This window comes from Asparagus officinalis, chromosome 3 (assembly GCF_001876935.1).
Source record: "Asparagus officinalis chromosome 3, Aspof.V1, whole genome shotgun sequence".
Classification (NCBI taxonomy): Eukaryota; Viridiplantae; Streptophyta; class Magnoliopsida; order Asparagales; family Asparagaceae; genus Asparagus; species Asparagus officinalis.
Genome location: NC_033796.1, coordinates 21018674 through 21033701, shown reverse-complemented (window position 1 = coordinate 21033701; position 15028 = coordinate 21018674). Strand labels below are relative to the sequence as shown.

Genomic DNA, 15028 nt, shown 5'->3' with positions numbered 1-15028 from the left:
GCCTTCGGCGATTCTCAGCTAATAGTCAAGCAAGTTCAAGGAGAATATGAAGTCCGAAGTCAAGATTTGATACCATACCATAAGATGGCAGTGGAGATGGCGGAATCATTCGAAGGATTCTTTATCGAACATATTCCACGACTACAGAATACCTATGCAGACGCATTAGCAGTATTGGCCGTATCTCTGGCACAACCTCCCGAAGCAGAGCAGTTTGTTACGGTAAGAACTCACCAACTTCTAATACCGTTTTACAATGAAGATGCCAAGGAAGAAGAGGTTCAAGAGGCGCACGCTACTCAAATCGAGTTCGAACCATGAGATTGGCGTTTCCCCATCATCGACTACGTCTTGCATGGAATCCTACCAGAAGATATAAAGGAAAGAGAGTCAATCCGACGAAGGGCACCAAGATTCTACTATAATACGGAGAATCGAACGCTATACCGCAGGGGGTACGATGGGTTGCTAGCACGTTGCTTATCAACCAAGGAAGCTGAAGAGGTCCTTAGGGAGGCGCATGAAGGAGAGTGTGGCGCGCACCAACCTGGTCCCAAGCTTTATGACCGCATCAGAAGAATGGGATATTTTTGGCCTTTCATGATGAGTGATGCAATCGCATATGCCCGAAAGTGTAAAGCATGTCAAATACATGGGAATTATATGCACCAACCTCCGGAGCATCTGCATCCTTCGGTTACGTCATGGCCGTTCGAGACTTGGGGAATGGACATTGTTGGCCCTATAAATCCCCCATCAGTCAAAGGTGACCAGTTCATCCTGGCAATTACCGATTACTTCTCCAAATGGGCAAAAGCAGTTCCACCCAGAGAAGTTAAAACGAGTAATGTCATTGCATTCATCAAGCACCATATCATCTATAGGTATGGTGTTCCAAGACGAATCATACATGACAACGGTCCTCAGTTTGTCAGCAACGCCTTCATAAGGTTCTGCGAAAAGTTTAAAATTCAGGATATCTCGTCAACGGCTTATAATCCCACAGCAAATGGATTAGCTGAAGCCTTCAACAAGACTATCATAAAGCTCTTGTCAAAAATCGTGAAGAATAATAAGCGGGATTGGGATGACAAGCTCGGCGCGGCTCTATGGGCCTATCGTACCACGATGCGTACACCGACCGGCGCAACCCCATATTCATTGGTGTACGGATGTGAAGCCGTTCTCCCTTTGGAAATCCAAATTCCGTCTCTTCGGATCGCTCTTGCAACCCAGATGACGACCGAAGAACAACATCAGAAATGATCTTTAATTCCAAGAAGAAGGGCAAATTTGAACCCAAATGAGAGGGACCATTCGTAGTAGAGACAGTCTACTCGAGTGGCGCATATCGCCTAGTCACCAAGGACGGCGATCGGCTTATGATGCCGATAAACGGGTTCTTCCGTTGGAGATTCAAATCCCGTCACTTCGAATTGCCCTCGCGACTCAAATGACGACCGAAGAGCAACATCAGAAGCGCCTTGAAGAATTGGAAAGGCTAGATGAGAAGCGTTTAGAAGCTCAACAACATATCGAATTCTACCAAGCCAGAATCTCTCGAGCTTTCGACAAGAAGGTTCGACAACGAAGCTTCAAAGAAGGGGATTTGGTTCTAGCTGAGAGGCGGCCTATGATCCTTAACTCTAAAAAGAAGGGCAAATTTGAACCCAAATGGGAGGGACCATTCGTAGTAGAGACAGTCTACTCGAGTGGCGCATATCGCCTAGTCACCAAGGACGGCGACCAGTCCTCTGATAGGTTGATCTTTCCTCACCAAACCATCTGCTGATCAAATTAATCGACGGTGGATTCACCAAAATTTTTATCTGCCAGTCATTGGCATTTCTCAGACTCAATATGTTAGGTCCTAATCACCTAGCATTAAAGTCCTCCTTTAAGTGATAATACGAGTTGGCATTTTCATCGCTGCCTGTATTCCACTTTCTTTGCTTTCAGGTCAAACCTATAAAAGTTAGGGCTAGAGCCAAATTCCTCTCTCGATTCTTTCCATGAACGAGAGATCCACTTTCAATCATTTCCATCTGCCAGTCATTGGCATTTCTCAGACTCAATATGTTAGGTCCTAATCACCTAGCATTAAAGTCTTCTTTTGAGTGATAATACGAGTTGGCACTTTCTTTGCTACCTGTATTCCACTTTCTTTGCTTTCAGGTCAAACCTATAAAAGTTAGGGCTAGAGCCAAATTCCTCTCTCGATTCTTTCCATGAACGAGAGATCCACTTTCAATCTGAACAATCAAACCTATAAAAGTTAGGATTGTTCCCGAGCTCACTTAGTCAAGTCTACAAGTAGTAAGGGCTAAGACCGAGTCATTCCTTTTCGATAAACGAAAATCCGCCTTTGTTCCTTTTTTCCACCAAACCTATAAAAGTTAGGGTCGAAATTGGGCTTTCTCCTCAATGAATGAGGGATTCTTTTGATTCAAATGACCAATCCTATAAAAGTTAGGGCCGTTTGAACTTTTCCGATTCTCGGAGTGGAGATCCCACTCTTAGTTTCATCTTTTCGGATTCTGGGGGTGGAGATCCCACCTTGAGTTTCCTTTCCGACTGTAGATAGAATATAAAATTCTTCCTCTTCAGTCCCGGGAGATAGAATATAAAATTCTTCCTCTCCCGTTTCCCAATCCGTCTTTATTCTGATAAAGGACACAATTTTCAATTTCCAATCCGAGCACTTGATGCACGGGGAATTTTATCTCAACTCCTAAATAGAGATAAGTCTACGCCTAACACGCATTGCCGGTTTAGTCTTTCACCGATTGAAAACAGACACCAAGGTCCAAACTTGGGGAATTTTATCCCGAAGCCTAAGTAGGGATGAGTCAACACCTAACACGTGTTGCCGGGTAGCCTGTTCCCGTAACAAAGGCGAAGCCTATGTATTCAAAATCATAGCACAAAGTCTCAGAAAATTCACTCTCTCAGCACAACGTTACGTGCGGAACGGATTTAGACAATCTGCATGCTAGCCCGATTCAAACGGTATCGGTAAAGGCATATCAAACCCGTTGATGGCTGGGGGTTTGCCAAAAATCCTATAAATTTTATCATTGCTGGGTTCAAAGTAAATAAAGAAATATCATGAAAGAAGCAAATGCGGAGTCTCTAGTAATAGATCAAGTCAAAAGCATATAATAAAAAGCTCGTTAGCCCGAAGGCAACTGACGGCTAAGAACATGGGACTCTAAACTAGAAAGCCTGTCTACATAGCTCTGCTCAAGTTCTGCCTGCAGACTAGCTCGGACAGAGTCTTCGGAACTGCTTAAGATCTTCGCGGCTTTATCCTTCAGCTTCATTAGTCTCTCCTGTGTAGATCCTAGCTTCTCGAGAGCCTGTCCACGAGAATACTCTACTCCAGACAGGTCTTCTGCAATGAGAGTAACGGACTCCTCGGCGTGCCTCAAGGCCTCCTTCAATCTACCCACTTCCTCACGGCCGGAATCCAAAGAGCTGAGTAACTCGGCTCTACCTGTATCCTTCCTCGCCACGGTAGCCATCAGCTATGTAGCAGGATCCTCAATGTGATCTCCGAACAGAAAACCGGGCTTCTTTAAAGCCTGAGTGGAAGTGGAATCTGCAGTGAAGGAAGCATCCGTAATAATCTGGCGTAAGCAATGACGCCCTCCATCCCGTATCAAACGACAGGATTCGTCAGAGCGATCTCTGTCAAACTGAGGGAGTGGACTAACGGCCTGCCTGATGGAAGCTGAAGAGAAGACCTCCCGGCTACAACCAGTATTAGCATGAGGAGGAAGGCTGCCCGCGGGGAACTCGACTGCAAGGATAGAGTCAGAAAGCTCATAAAAAGCGAGATAAGATCAGTCACGGGATAATTGGAGAGACGATTTTGAGTGTCCTACACTGGAAGAACGGTATGCATCATCACGTAAATAACGTGGTAACATACACCGACCTATAAGGTGTAGGACAAATCCATCTCATAAAAAGCGAGATAAGATCATTCACGGGATAATTGGGGAGACGATTTTGGGTGTCCTACACTGGAAGAACGGTATGCATCATCACGTAAATAACGTGGTAACATACACCGACCTATAAGGTGTAAGACGACACAAGATCGCCCCAATATACCAGAAGACTTGAATTGGCCAAGCAAGACAAGTCTGAAACCTTAACCCCCGCGAAGGAGGGTGTCGGTTCTTCCTTCATGACCCGCGAGGGGATCAATCGGGGATACAAAAATAAATAAATAAAATTCCCACCCCCGAAAAAGGAAGCCGCTGGAGGGAAGGACGCTGTAGGAACTTCTTCCTCGCTAGGCTGTGAACGGGAGCGACCCCTAGGAAGTCGAGGACGGCGTGGAGACATCAAAAACCTGCAATGAAAAGCAGCAAGTCAGGTGCAATATGAATACACGAAATATAAAAGGGAAATTAAGAACTTGAACTAAAGTCCTATGAGTAAATAGGATTTTATAGTTGAAGTCTAATTAAACCTACAAATTTCGTGCATGCGAAACAATGATTGTCATTTTCACGGTAAGTTTTGGTGAAATACCCAAAATACCCCTCGTGTTCAAGGCTAAATTCGGGTCAAGAACACGCTCGAGTTGGGTCATGGTCATCATATCTGATCATATAGCACCCCCGATACCCTATAATTTTGGTTAATTTTGCAAATAAGCCCTTTTGTAGAATTTAGCCAATTTTGCATATAGACCCCTTCACAAATTTCAATTTAACGCCCACATATCCCTCTCGAAACTTTGATCGTGGTTTTGTGGTCTAAACTTCTGGGTTTTCAGCCTTAAATTTTCTGCCCTTTTTGCAAATAAGTCCCTCTAAAACATTTATGGGTAATTTTGCAAATAAACCCTCAACAATTTGTGATCTCTTTGCATGAAGTACACCTCAAAGTTGTGGCCAATTGTCTCAAACATCCAAACCTCAAAAGTTCAGCCCTCTTTTGCATATAATCCCCCTCAAATGTCGGCCCAAATTTGCATAAAAGCCCTTCAAATTTCAGTTTCATATTTACACATACACCCCCCAAAATTTCAGCCCTCCAATTTGCATAAAAAACCCTACAAATTTCAGCCCTCCAATTTGCACAAAAGCCCTCCAAAATTTCAGCCGAAAATTTGCACAAAACCCCCTCAAAGTTTAGTCCATCTTTTTGCACAAAACCCCCTCAAAGTTTAGTCCATCTTTTTACACAAAAGTCCCCTCAAATTTCGGCCATATATGTATGCATGAAATTAGGAAAATGTTGCAATCAAAAGTGAGGGAATTCATGTCCCTAATTTCGGCCAACTTTCAAGAACAAAAAAATCAAGATTTGAATTTTTCCTCAAATCAAAAATTAGGGTTTTGAAATTTGGAGGATTCAAGAGAAGAGAACCAAATTAAAAAGCCATAAAGAGAGAGATTCTTACCCAAGCTTGAAGCACCTTTGAAGAGGAAATTTCGTTGACCAAAATCCTCCTTGCCTTGCTGGAAAACCTTGGAGAAGAAGAAGGTTTAGAAGGAGAGGGTGAAGGATTTGAAGAAGATGGGTTTAAAAGGCTTTGCACTCTTGACGAGGGAGAGTTCTTGGGGAGGAAGAAGCTCAAAAAACAAAAAAAAAATGATAAAGAGAGACCGGACTTCTTGCTGGGGACCGAAAAAAAAAAGAAAAAAAAAGGGGACGGGTTGCTGGAAATGAAGAGAGGAAAGAAAAGAAGAGAGGAAAGAAAAGAAAGAGGAGATTGGGTTTGTAATGGGGATTATTTTTGGTTGGACCAAATCCACTTGACCCGAACCAAACCCACATGAACCGGACCGAATTAAGCCATTTTTTTGATGGTTCACACGCATATGAGGTGTGAAGTGTTGGCTTGAATGTGTAGAAAGACTTGGGGATAATTTATATACACTTTGATCCCCTTTTCAGATATTTTTACGACGTATTTAACACTCGTATTTATACTCCAATGAGAATACGAATCTAAACTATTTCTCACAATTGACGGGAAGTTCCTAAAAAATATTATGTATAATATTCTTAAGGATAACCCGTCAACCTCCGACGGGTACACGAGGCTAAACTAATTCCCGAAACTCCCAGGAGTACACGAGTATAAACTGGTTCTCCTCAGGTTGATTCGAAACCCTAGGGTCAACGCCGGTCAACGCGTAACCCTAGGTCAACGCCAGTCAACGTGTTGCAACAAAAAGTCAACATTCGACGATTCAAAACCCTAGGGTCAACGCCGGTCAACGCGTAATCCTAGGTCAACGCCGGTCAACGCGTTGTGGCAAAAAGTTAACACACGGTAATCTGAAACCCTAAGTCAGCACAATATGACAGAGGTAGTCAGTTTAAAGTTAACTCAATGACACGAGCCAAACTCAGCTGTAGACTCGAGACTCCGACGACGGCCAGGCGATAAACGCAGCGCCGGAAGAACTTCGGTTATTCGTCAAAGCATCGAATAGACCGAAAATCGAAGGAGCCAAGAGTTGAAGCTAACTACAGGTCCTTTACACCGACTAAAGGCTGGACCAATCACATCCAAAGTATTACAGCCTCTTCTATAAAAGAAACGAGTCCGGAACGCTTTGGAGGGGGTATCTGTAGGCATCGAAAATTGCCTATAGGTCTCCACGAACAGCTCAGTGTTAAGGAATGACAATGAACGTCACTATCTGGTTCACAGGAGTTCAATTGATGTCGGTGAACGCTTGAAGTGAATCGACGAACTACGTGAGCTGACAGAATTTCGGAATAACGAAAGCACAGGCTAATCGAGAGCCCCGCGATGTTTACAAAAAAGAACAACGCCTTTCGTGTCTCGTTCGTTCTACGGATAATCCAACCATCGGGACTGATAGAACTCTTCGTCAGAATTCCAACGCAATTCGAATCACTAAAATCCGAGTTCGGACGAAGAATTTACAACGGAGTGTCTCAGATTTTTAGAGATACCCCAGGGGTGTCCTGGATTTTTGGAGACACCCCAGGGGCGTCCTAGATTTTTGGGGACACCCCGGGGGCGTCCTAGATTTTTGGGGACACCCCGGGGGCGTCCTAGATTTTTGGGGACACCCCGGGGGCTTCCTAGATTTTTGGGGACACCCCAGGGGCGTCCTAGATTTTTGGGAACACCCCAGGGGCGTTCTAGATTTTTGGGGACACCCTAGGGGTGTCGCCTATAAATAGAAGCCTTAGGCCTCACTTTCAGTCATCTGGAATTTTGGAGAAGAGGCGAAGCCCTGCCGGATTGAAGACTTAAAGTGCACGAATTTCAGAGAGGAGGAGGAGAGATCGGATCTAGTTCTTCAACGCAAGAGAGAGATCTTCGTCAGATCTACATCACCCGTATCCGTTCCTTAGCATTACCCCTCGTCGGTAATCCTAAGAAGAGCAAATATCTCGCTTTATCCGAGATAGGCGCAGCTACAGTTTCTCAATCCCTTCGCGGATAGACGAAGCTCTGCCTAATTTTTCAGCAATCAGATCTGATCGGCGGTGGTCCACGGATAAACCCCGGCACAGGCAAAGACACCCACGCAAGCAGAAGACCGAAGAACGATCTCTGCGTTTGTTTGATAAAGTTGTAAACTTTTTTTTATTTTCATTGTGTAAGGAGATCTTATAAAAAGATCGACTTTTTATTTTATTCGAGTTTATTGTAACGACTAAAGTTGTAATAGATTCGATAGCAATGAAAACAGCAACTTTTGACGCAAACAGTAGGAACTGAGCAAGAAGTTGGAACTATATAGGGATGCTCATTCACAAGTAAGAACGCATGGAACCAACCGTCATTCACAAGTATGAATACATGGAACCATCTAAGGGAAGTCCCCACATTTATAAGAAGCTAGCACTTGTCATTCACAAGTATGAATACATGGAACCATCTAAGGGAAGTCCCCACATTTATAAGAAGCTAGCACTTCTCCATTTTCATGCGAACCACAGGTTTGTGGTCCGGGAAACATCATAGAAAATTCTCCAACTAAGAACAAAAATAGTTGAGTCTATTATGAAAACAAAAACACAATTTCACTAAAATATCGTGCATTGTTGTATGATATGTGCACGGATCTCCAACTTGAAATTCATATTACTTTTGAGAAGACACTTTGATTGTTAGTCTAAGGGATGTAGACTCAAAACTGGAATCAAACAAATTGTTGGATAGAAGGTTTCCTAATCTGTTTTGGTAACATGATTCTTAATCTGTTTTAGTAACATGATTCTTAATCTGTTTTGGTAACATGTTATTAGGATTTCTAATCTGTTTTGTTTTTTTATTTTAGAATTCCTAGTCTGTTTTGGTATTAGGTTTTCTATATATATGGAACACCTTAGAAGAGATTAGACATCATAAAAAGAGGGTTTTGAGAGAATTCTTCAAAGAGATCTCAGAAAGATTAGATCCTATTTGTGGGTATTGTAATCTTCTTCAATATAATAATCAAAGAATTGTGTGGTATTTCTCCCGAGGACGTAGGCACGATTGTCGAAGCTCGTTAAATCTGGTGTGTTCTTTCTTGTTTACTTTCCTGTAAGTTTTTATCTTTTATTTGCTGTGATTTTTCTTACTTTCATACTCTCAAGCACAAGGTCCGGAAGGGCAATGGTTCGATTTGATTGTTTCAAATCCCTAATAACTGGTATCAGAGCTTTGTTCAGAAGGATTGTGAGAGAGCCATGGCAGAGAAAAGAAAATCTAAGATCGAGAATGTTTTCGTCGAAAGTTACCTTCATCATTGATTTCATTAAACTTCAAACGTTACAAATGAAATTCAAACAACAAAATAATAAAGATTACAACTTTCTTAAAAATAAACACAAGATCCGTTCGTCGTCTCTTGCTTGCGTGGGTCTTTAGCCTGTGACGGGGACGTCGATATCCGTGGACTACCTGGCAATCAGATCTGGTCCAGAGCTTCGTTGATCCGCGAGGAGATCTAGAAACTTGAAGCGCCTATCTCGATAAAAGCGAGATAATTGCTCTTCTTAGAATTACCACAACGGGATAATTCTAAGGATCGGATGCGGGCGATGTAGATCTGACGAAGAAACTCTCTTGCGTTGAAGTGCTCGATCACTCTTCACTCCGGCAGGGCTTCGCCAATTCTCCAAAATTCCAGATCCCAAAAGAAAGAGGCCTAAGGCTTGTATTTATAGGCTTGAGGGGATAACGGAGCGGTTAAAACCACCTAAAGGGCCCAAATCCGCGTTGGAGACACCCTAGGGTGTCTCCCAAAATCCGAGACACCCGACACCCTAGGGTGTCTCCAACGCGGATTTTAGTGAAAATGTGTTTTTGTTCTCATATCATACAACAAGCACGATATCATACAACAAGCACGATATTGGAGACAAAAGTAATCTGAACTTCAAGTTGGAGATCCGTGCACATATCATACAACAAGCACGATATTTTAGTGAAAATGTGTTTTTGTTCTCATAAAAGAGTATACGATTTTTGTTCTTAGTGGGAGAATTTTCTATGATGTTTCCCGGACCACAAACCTGTGGTTCGCATGAAAATGGAGAAGTGCTAGCTTCTTATAAATGTGGGGACTTCCCTTAGATGGTTCCATGTATTCATACTTGTGAATGACCGTTGGTTCCATGCGTTCTTACTTGTGAATGAGCATCCCTATATAGTTCCAACTTCTTGCTCAGTTCCTACCAAGCTCTATTTCCTTCCTTTAATTTGCGTTGGTTCCATGTGTTCTTACTTGTGAATGAGCATCCCTATAAAGTTCCAACTTCTTGCTCAGTTCCAACCAAGCTCTATTTCCTTCCTTTAATTTATACCTTGCTCAGTTCCTACCAAGCTCTATTTTCTTCCTTTAATTTATACCTCTCTCTCTCTCTCTCTCTCTCTCTCTCTCTCTCTCTCTCTCTCTCTATTTTCTCATCATGGCAAAAGATGACCTTGTTCAAAGGTTCATTGACGAAAACAATACAACTGTGGTTCGAAGGTTAGCTAACTATCAACCTAATCAATGGGATTACAATGCCATCCGATTTATAACAAACAATTTCACGGTATGCACCAATTAAATATGTAGTTTTTTTCTTCTTCTTTTTCTAGTTTATTCAAAAAAATTCATATATGTATTAATTTCTGTATATGTAAGTGTTAGCTTCTTCACCATATCAACAAATTCAAGCTCATATATTTTCTTAAAATAGTTTTGGTTACTAAAATCACTTCTTAAGTGGAAGATAGCAACTAATGATACTAAGTTATTTGTTTGTGTAGGAGGAGGCATACGATCCTTTGGTTAAGAAGCTGAAGGAAGAGGTTAGGGCTTTGCTCAGTGAAACTGAACCAGTTGCTCAAATCATGCTCATTGATTCCATTGAAAAGCTTGGATTGGGCTATTATTTTGTGGAGGAAATTGAGAGGCTTTTGAATGATATGCTTATAAGTGGTTATCCGAAAGTGGTGCGAAAAGATGGCTTGCACGTCACTGCTGTCCTTTATAGGCTTTTGAGACAACATGGCTTAATGATTTCACAAGGTATAATAAACCTAAGCATAAAGAATATAAAACCAACAGTAACATGAATTAGATTCATAACTTAATTTGTAAATAAAGTACTTTAATTGTTATGTATTGATTTGGATCATATATAGTTGGCTAACGATAATAACATAAATTAACATGGTACACCCAATATATGACTCACAAGAGCACGCAAGAATTAACACTACCTAGTTCAATGTGTCATCAGTTTTATCTCGAGAAACTATCCAATGATCCTTATCTACTAGAACAATTGTTATAACATATCTTGGATCAGTGCAGAACAAAGAATTCAAGCATTAATGCAATGATTCAAGAATCCTCTTCTTTCCATGAATAGACATACACCATTGAATAGTTTCACCCATACAACCTAATAAGCATCTTTTTTTTGGGATTACAGATATTTTCGACTACTTTAAAGATGATGATGGTAGTTTCATGGCAAGTCTTTCACATGATGCAAAAGGATTGTTGAGCTTATATCAAGCCTCTTCTCTATCTTTTGAAGAGGAGAACACAATGGATGCAGCAAGAGCGTTTGCAGCCACACATCTAAAGACAATGAATGCGTCCGAAATATTAAGTTTTGCAAAGGAAATTGCACATGAGATGGAGCTTCCATCACACTGGCGACCGACAAGGCTAGAAGCTAGAAGGTACATAGATATTTATGAGAAGGAAGAAGACACAAATCCTACGTTGCTTCGGTTTGCTAAGCTAGATTTCAACATGGTTCAAAATGTACATCAAAGGGAACTTGCAAAGGTTACAAGGTGCGCTTTTGTTTTTGACTAATTTAAATGACTATCAATATAATAATATTCTTAATTTAATGACAATGAATTCCCACCTCAATAATTAAACATGTATAACTATAAGTGAAGTACGTATTATAATAAAAAAACAAATTAATTTGATGAAAAAGAATATCAAGACGCATCCAATCTAAGAAACTAGAAGGAAAATTATTGTTGAAACACATGAACTTAGACTCATGCCTCTCCTTATCAGATTGCGGAACACTCTATAAAAATAGTGGAGAGGGTTTGAGTCATGCCACAAAATCATCAACTTTCTTAGCTCTCTGGGCCAACACTACACATATGTATTTATTTGATTCTTATTCTTCCGTGAATATCCTTAACAAATTCAACATGTATGATCAGTTGGTGGATGAACCTTGGACTTGGGAAGAAATTGGGATTTGCTAGAGATCGGATATTAGAGTGCTTCTTTGGAGTAATTATCATAGTATTTCAACCTCAATTTGGATATTGCCGCGAGTGGCTTGCAAAAGTTGGAGCTCTATTGGTAGTTGTGGATGATATTTATGATGCGTATGGATCCTTAGATGAGCTTGAGCTCTTCACTCGCGTTGTTGAAAGGTCCTACTTTGGTTTATAATAAATCTTACCTTGTTAGATATAGTAAATCTTTTTTATTTGAAGGGATCGAAGACAGTTCGTCATGTTTATATTAATCTTTTGTCTGAAAATACTCTACAGATGGGAAATCAAAGAGTTGGAAAATCTTGCAGAATGTATGAAGATATGTTTCATAAATATTAGTAATATTGTTGATGAAATGGCACGCAACTCTCAAAGAAATGGTGGATTAGATATTCTCCCCTATTTAAGAAAGGCGGTAAGGCCCAATTCCTTGTGATTGCTTATTTTCTCTTTATTAGATTCTTCTCCTAGTTAATTGTGAATAAACCCTCTGCACTGCCGCCCATTGCGAATAGACCCCTTTTTATCCAAAGAAAAAGTTTTTTTTTTTTTTTTGACAAATAAACATCGTGAGGGTAAAGAGTCACAGATTTTCATTCGGGGTCTATCTGCAACAATAAAATTGAAGGGGTCTGTCGGATATATTTATTCTGGATTCGGATCCTCTCCAATTATGTGGTAATTGGAGAGGATTGAATTCCTTTAATCCCCAGTGTTTATCTCTAACTCAAAGAACAAGATAATGCCACATAGGATTACTCTAATTAAATTAGTTATTTTGAAAATTACCAGGATGAATTTGGTAGAAATTATTTAACTTTTAACAAACTCAATTATTTCTACATACAACCCTCCAATTAGATGTACACTAAACAACTCCCTGTCAAATTTATTTTATAAAAACCCAATAACAAGCTTACATTTCTAATCTATATGATTATTACTTAATAATTATATGCATCACATACAGCAACACACATTTGCTTCTTGCTATGTGCGTGTATTTACAAGAATAATTGAAAGAAAAAACAAAATACTATATACTATATATAATATATATACTATATATAATTATAATAATTATATACTAAAGTATATATATATATTATGTCTACTGTATACTAATTAATAGTACCTATATATATAATATATAAATATATATATAGAACAAATGGGTATGCTTGGTCCAAGCACAAAAAATTAATGGTTTAGTCGATATGAGAGTGGCATAGATCCCTCCATCTCATGTCAAATGATTGCATATCCTCCATGACATTCCTCAACCCAATGCTGAATGCTGGTCCCGCACATACTTGAATGAGGAGAGTAAGGGATTGTGCCACTCACTCCAAGTTAAAAATTCAGTGCTTGGTGTCTAATACCTTATAATATATATAAGTATATAACTATACTAATACTGCCTATATATAATATTATACCTATATACTAATAATATATTATACTATTTATATATATAAATTATATATATAATATACTCCTTATATACTAGTATATTATATATTATAGTATATAATATAATATATATATATATATATATTATATTTCTTGCACACAATTTTACCAAACAAGCTCTTAAATTATATTATAAATAGAAAGTAATTATAAACTAAATAAATTTGAGATAGAATTGTTTAGTTGACATCTAATATTGAAGAGGTTAATTAGAGATTTGTTTGTAAAAGTATTTGTTTCTATAAAAAAAATTAAATAATATCTACCAAATCCACCATGGTTGTTTTCAAAACCACCAGTTTAATTAGGATAATCCTATGTGGCATTATCTTACCCTTTAAATTAGATATACATGGTGATGATTAGAGGAATTGGACCCTTTCCGATTACCACCTAATTGAAAAGGACTTGAATCCATTTATTTCTCTTGACATTCCTATAAGTAGTAGTTGACTACCATTCATGACGCTTTCTCATGAAATTTCCTTTGGTAAAATTTATATGTGACTAACAATATTAAAACCTTACAATATTTTTAGTGGGCAGATTTGTGCAAATCATTCTTAGTGGAGGCAAAATGGCAAAATGATAAATATGTGCCAACATTTGAAGAGTACATAAAAAATGGTTGGGTATCAGTATCCGGGCCCCTTATATTGGTACATACATTCTTTCTCATGAGACAAGAGATAACAGTGGAAGCATTAGAGAACATGCGGAGTTGTCCTAAAGTCGTTCGTTTAGCATCAACAGTTTTTCGACTTTGCAATGATTTGGCCACTTCAACTGTAAGTAGTTCAATAATTTTAATTAACTGGGTATAAACGTTATATATGTGTGTGTATATATTGTGTAGAAAGGTAAATCTGCACTTGTGCTGCCGTGGACATAAGCATCTTATCTAATCACGTAAAAATCCGTATCTTGTGTGGTTTTTGTGCTGTACAATCTTGTTCTCTCTCGCACGCATCATTCAATTTTGCGTTCGTTTGGCTTCTTATTTTTGGTCTATACAGGCGGAGCAAGAGAGAGGAGGTTCACCAACATCTATACAATGTTACATGAAAGAAAATGGTGTTTCTGAGGTTGATGCTCGAGCGTACATATCAAGTGTCATTAGTCAAACATGGAAAGAGTTGAATCAGGAGCTTATACTGTGCTCTTCCTTGCCTCAATATTTCATGGAAGCATGTACAAATTTAGCACGAATGGCAGTTTGCTTATATCAACACAGAGATGGCTTTGGAATCCCAACACATGAGACCAAGTCCCAAATTAAATCATTGCTCATAACACCTATTCCATTTGCGGAGAAAGGAATTGCAAATAATTCCCATCAATGGTGTAGTGTTTATCAAGGGCAAAAGAGTAAGGTTGCCTTATGAATGTAATACGCTCCCTTTTTATAAGATAGATTTTCATGTATTATTAGCATATGGAAACAATTATACCCACCAGTAAAATAAACATGCAGTGATGATAATGATACGCGGTGAAATAACCAGAATATGGCTCATCGATCAGGAAATAACATAGAGCAACCCTTCAATTTTAATTTACACATAAACCACTTTATAGTGGGCTTCCGTTGCAATCAAGCCTCTCAGTTAAAATGTTCATTGAAAATCTAAAAATTTCCTTTAAAAATCACATTCAAAGCACATGATTCATGTTATTAATGTTTAGGATTAGTTAGGATACTAGTCACATACCTTGAATGTGAAAATATAGAGCTTACGTTTTTGTTTTTAGTGGAAATTTTGATTGAGAGATGGTTGACTGCAACACAAACGCACT

The 15028-nt window shown here is 39.3% G+C and overlaps 1 protein-coding gene across 4 annotated transcripts; it reads left to right on the top strand.

Annotated features, from left to right (window-relative positions):
* On the top strand, nt 9658–14717 carry LOC109833317 ((-)-alpha-terpineol synthase-like). Of its 4 annotated transcripts, none has more exons than XR_002245192.1 (7): nt 9658–10041; nt 10259–10520; nt 10930–11302; nt 11696–11914; nt 12035–12173; nt 13771–14140; nt 14248–14340. XR_002245192.1 is itself a non-coding variant. In XM_020400948.1 (7 exons), exons 2-7 carry the CDS (start codon nt 10343–10345, stop codon nt 14614–14616), a joined length of 1527 nt encoding a protein of 508 aa, XP_020256537.1. In that variant the 5' UTR covers nt 9658–9974; nt 10259–10342; the 3' UTR covers nt 14617–14717. The 4 variants fall into 4 exon arrangements, 3 of the variants coding, with proteins under 3 accessions (XP_020256537.1, XP_020256536.1, XP_020256538.1); XM_020400948.1 differs by having other exon boundaries at nt 9658–9974; nt 13771–14019; nt 14248–14717; XM_020400947.1 differs by having other exon boundaries at nt 13771–14019; nt 14248–14717.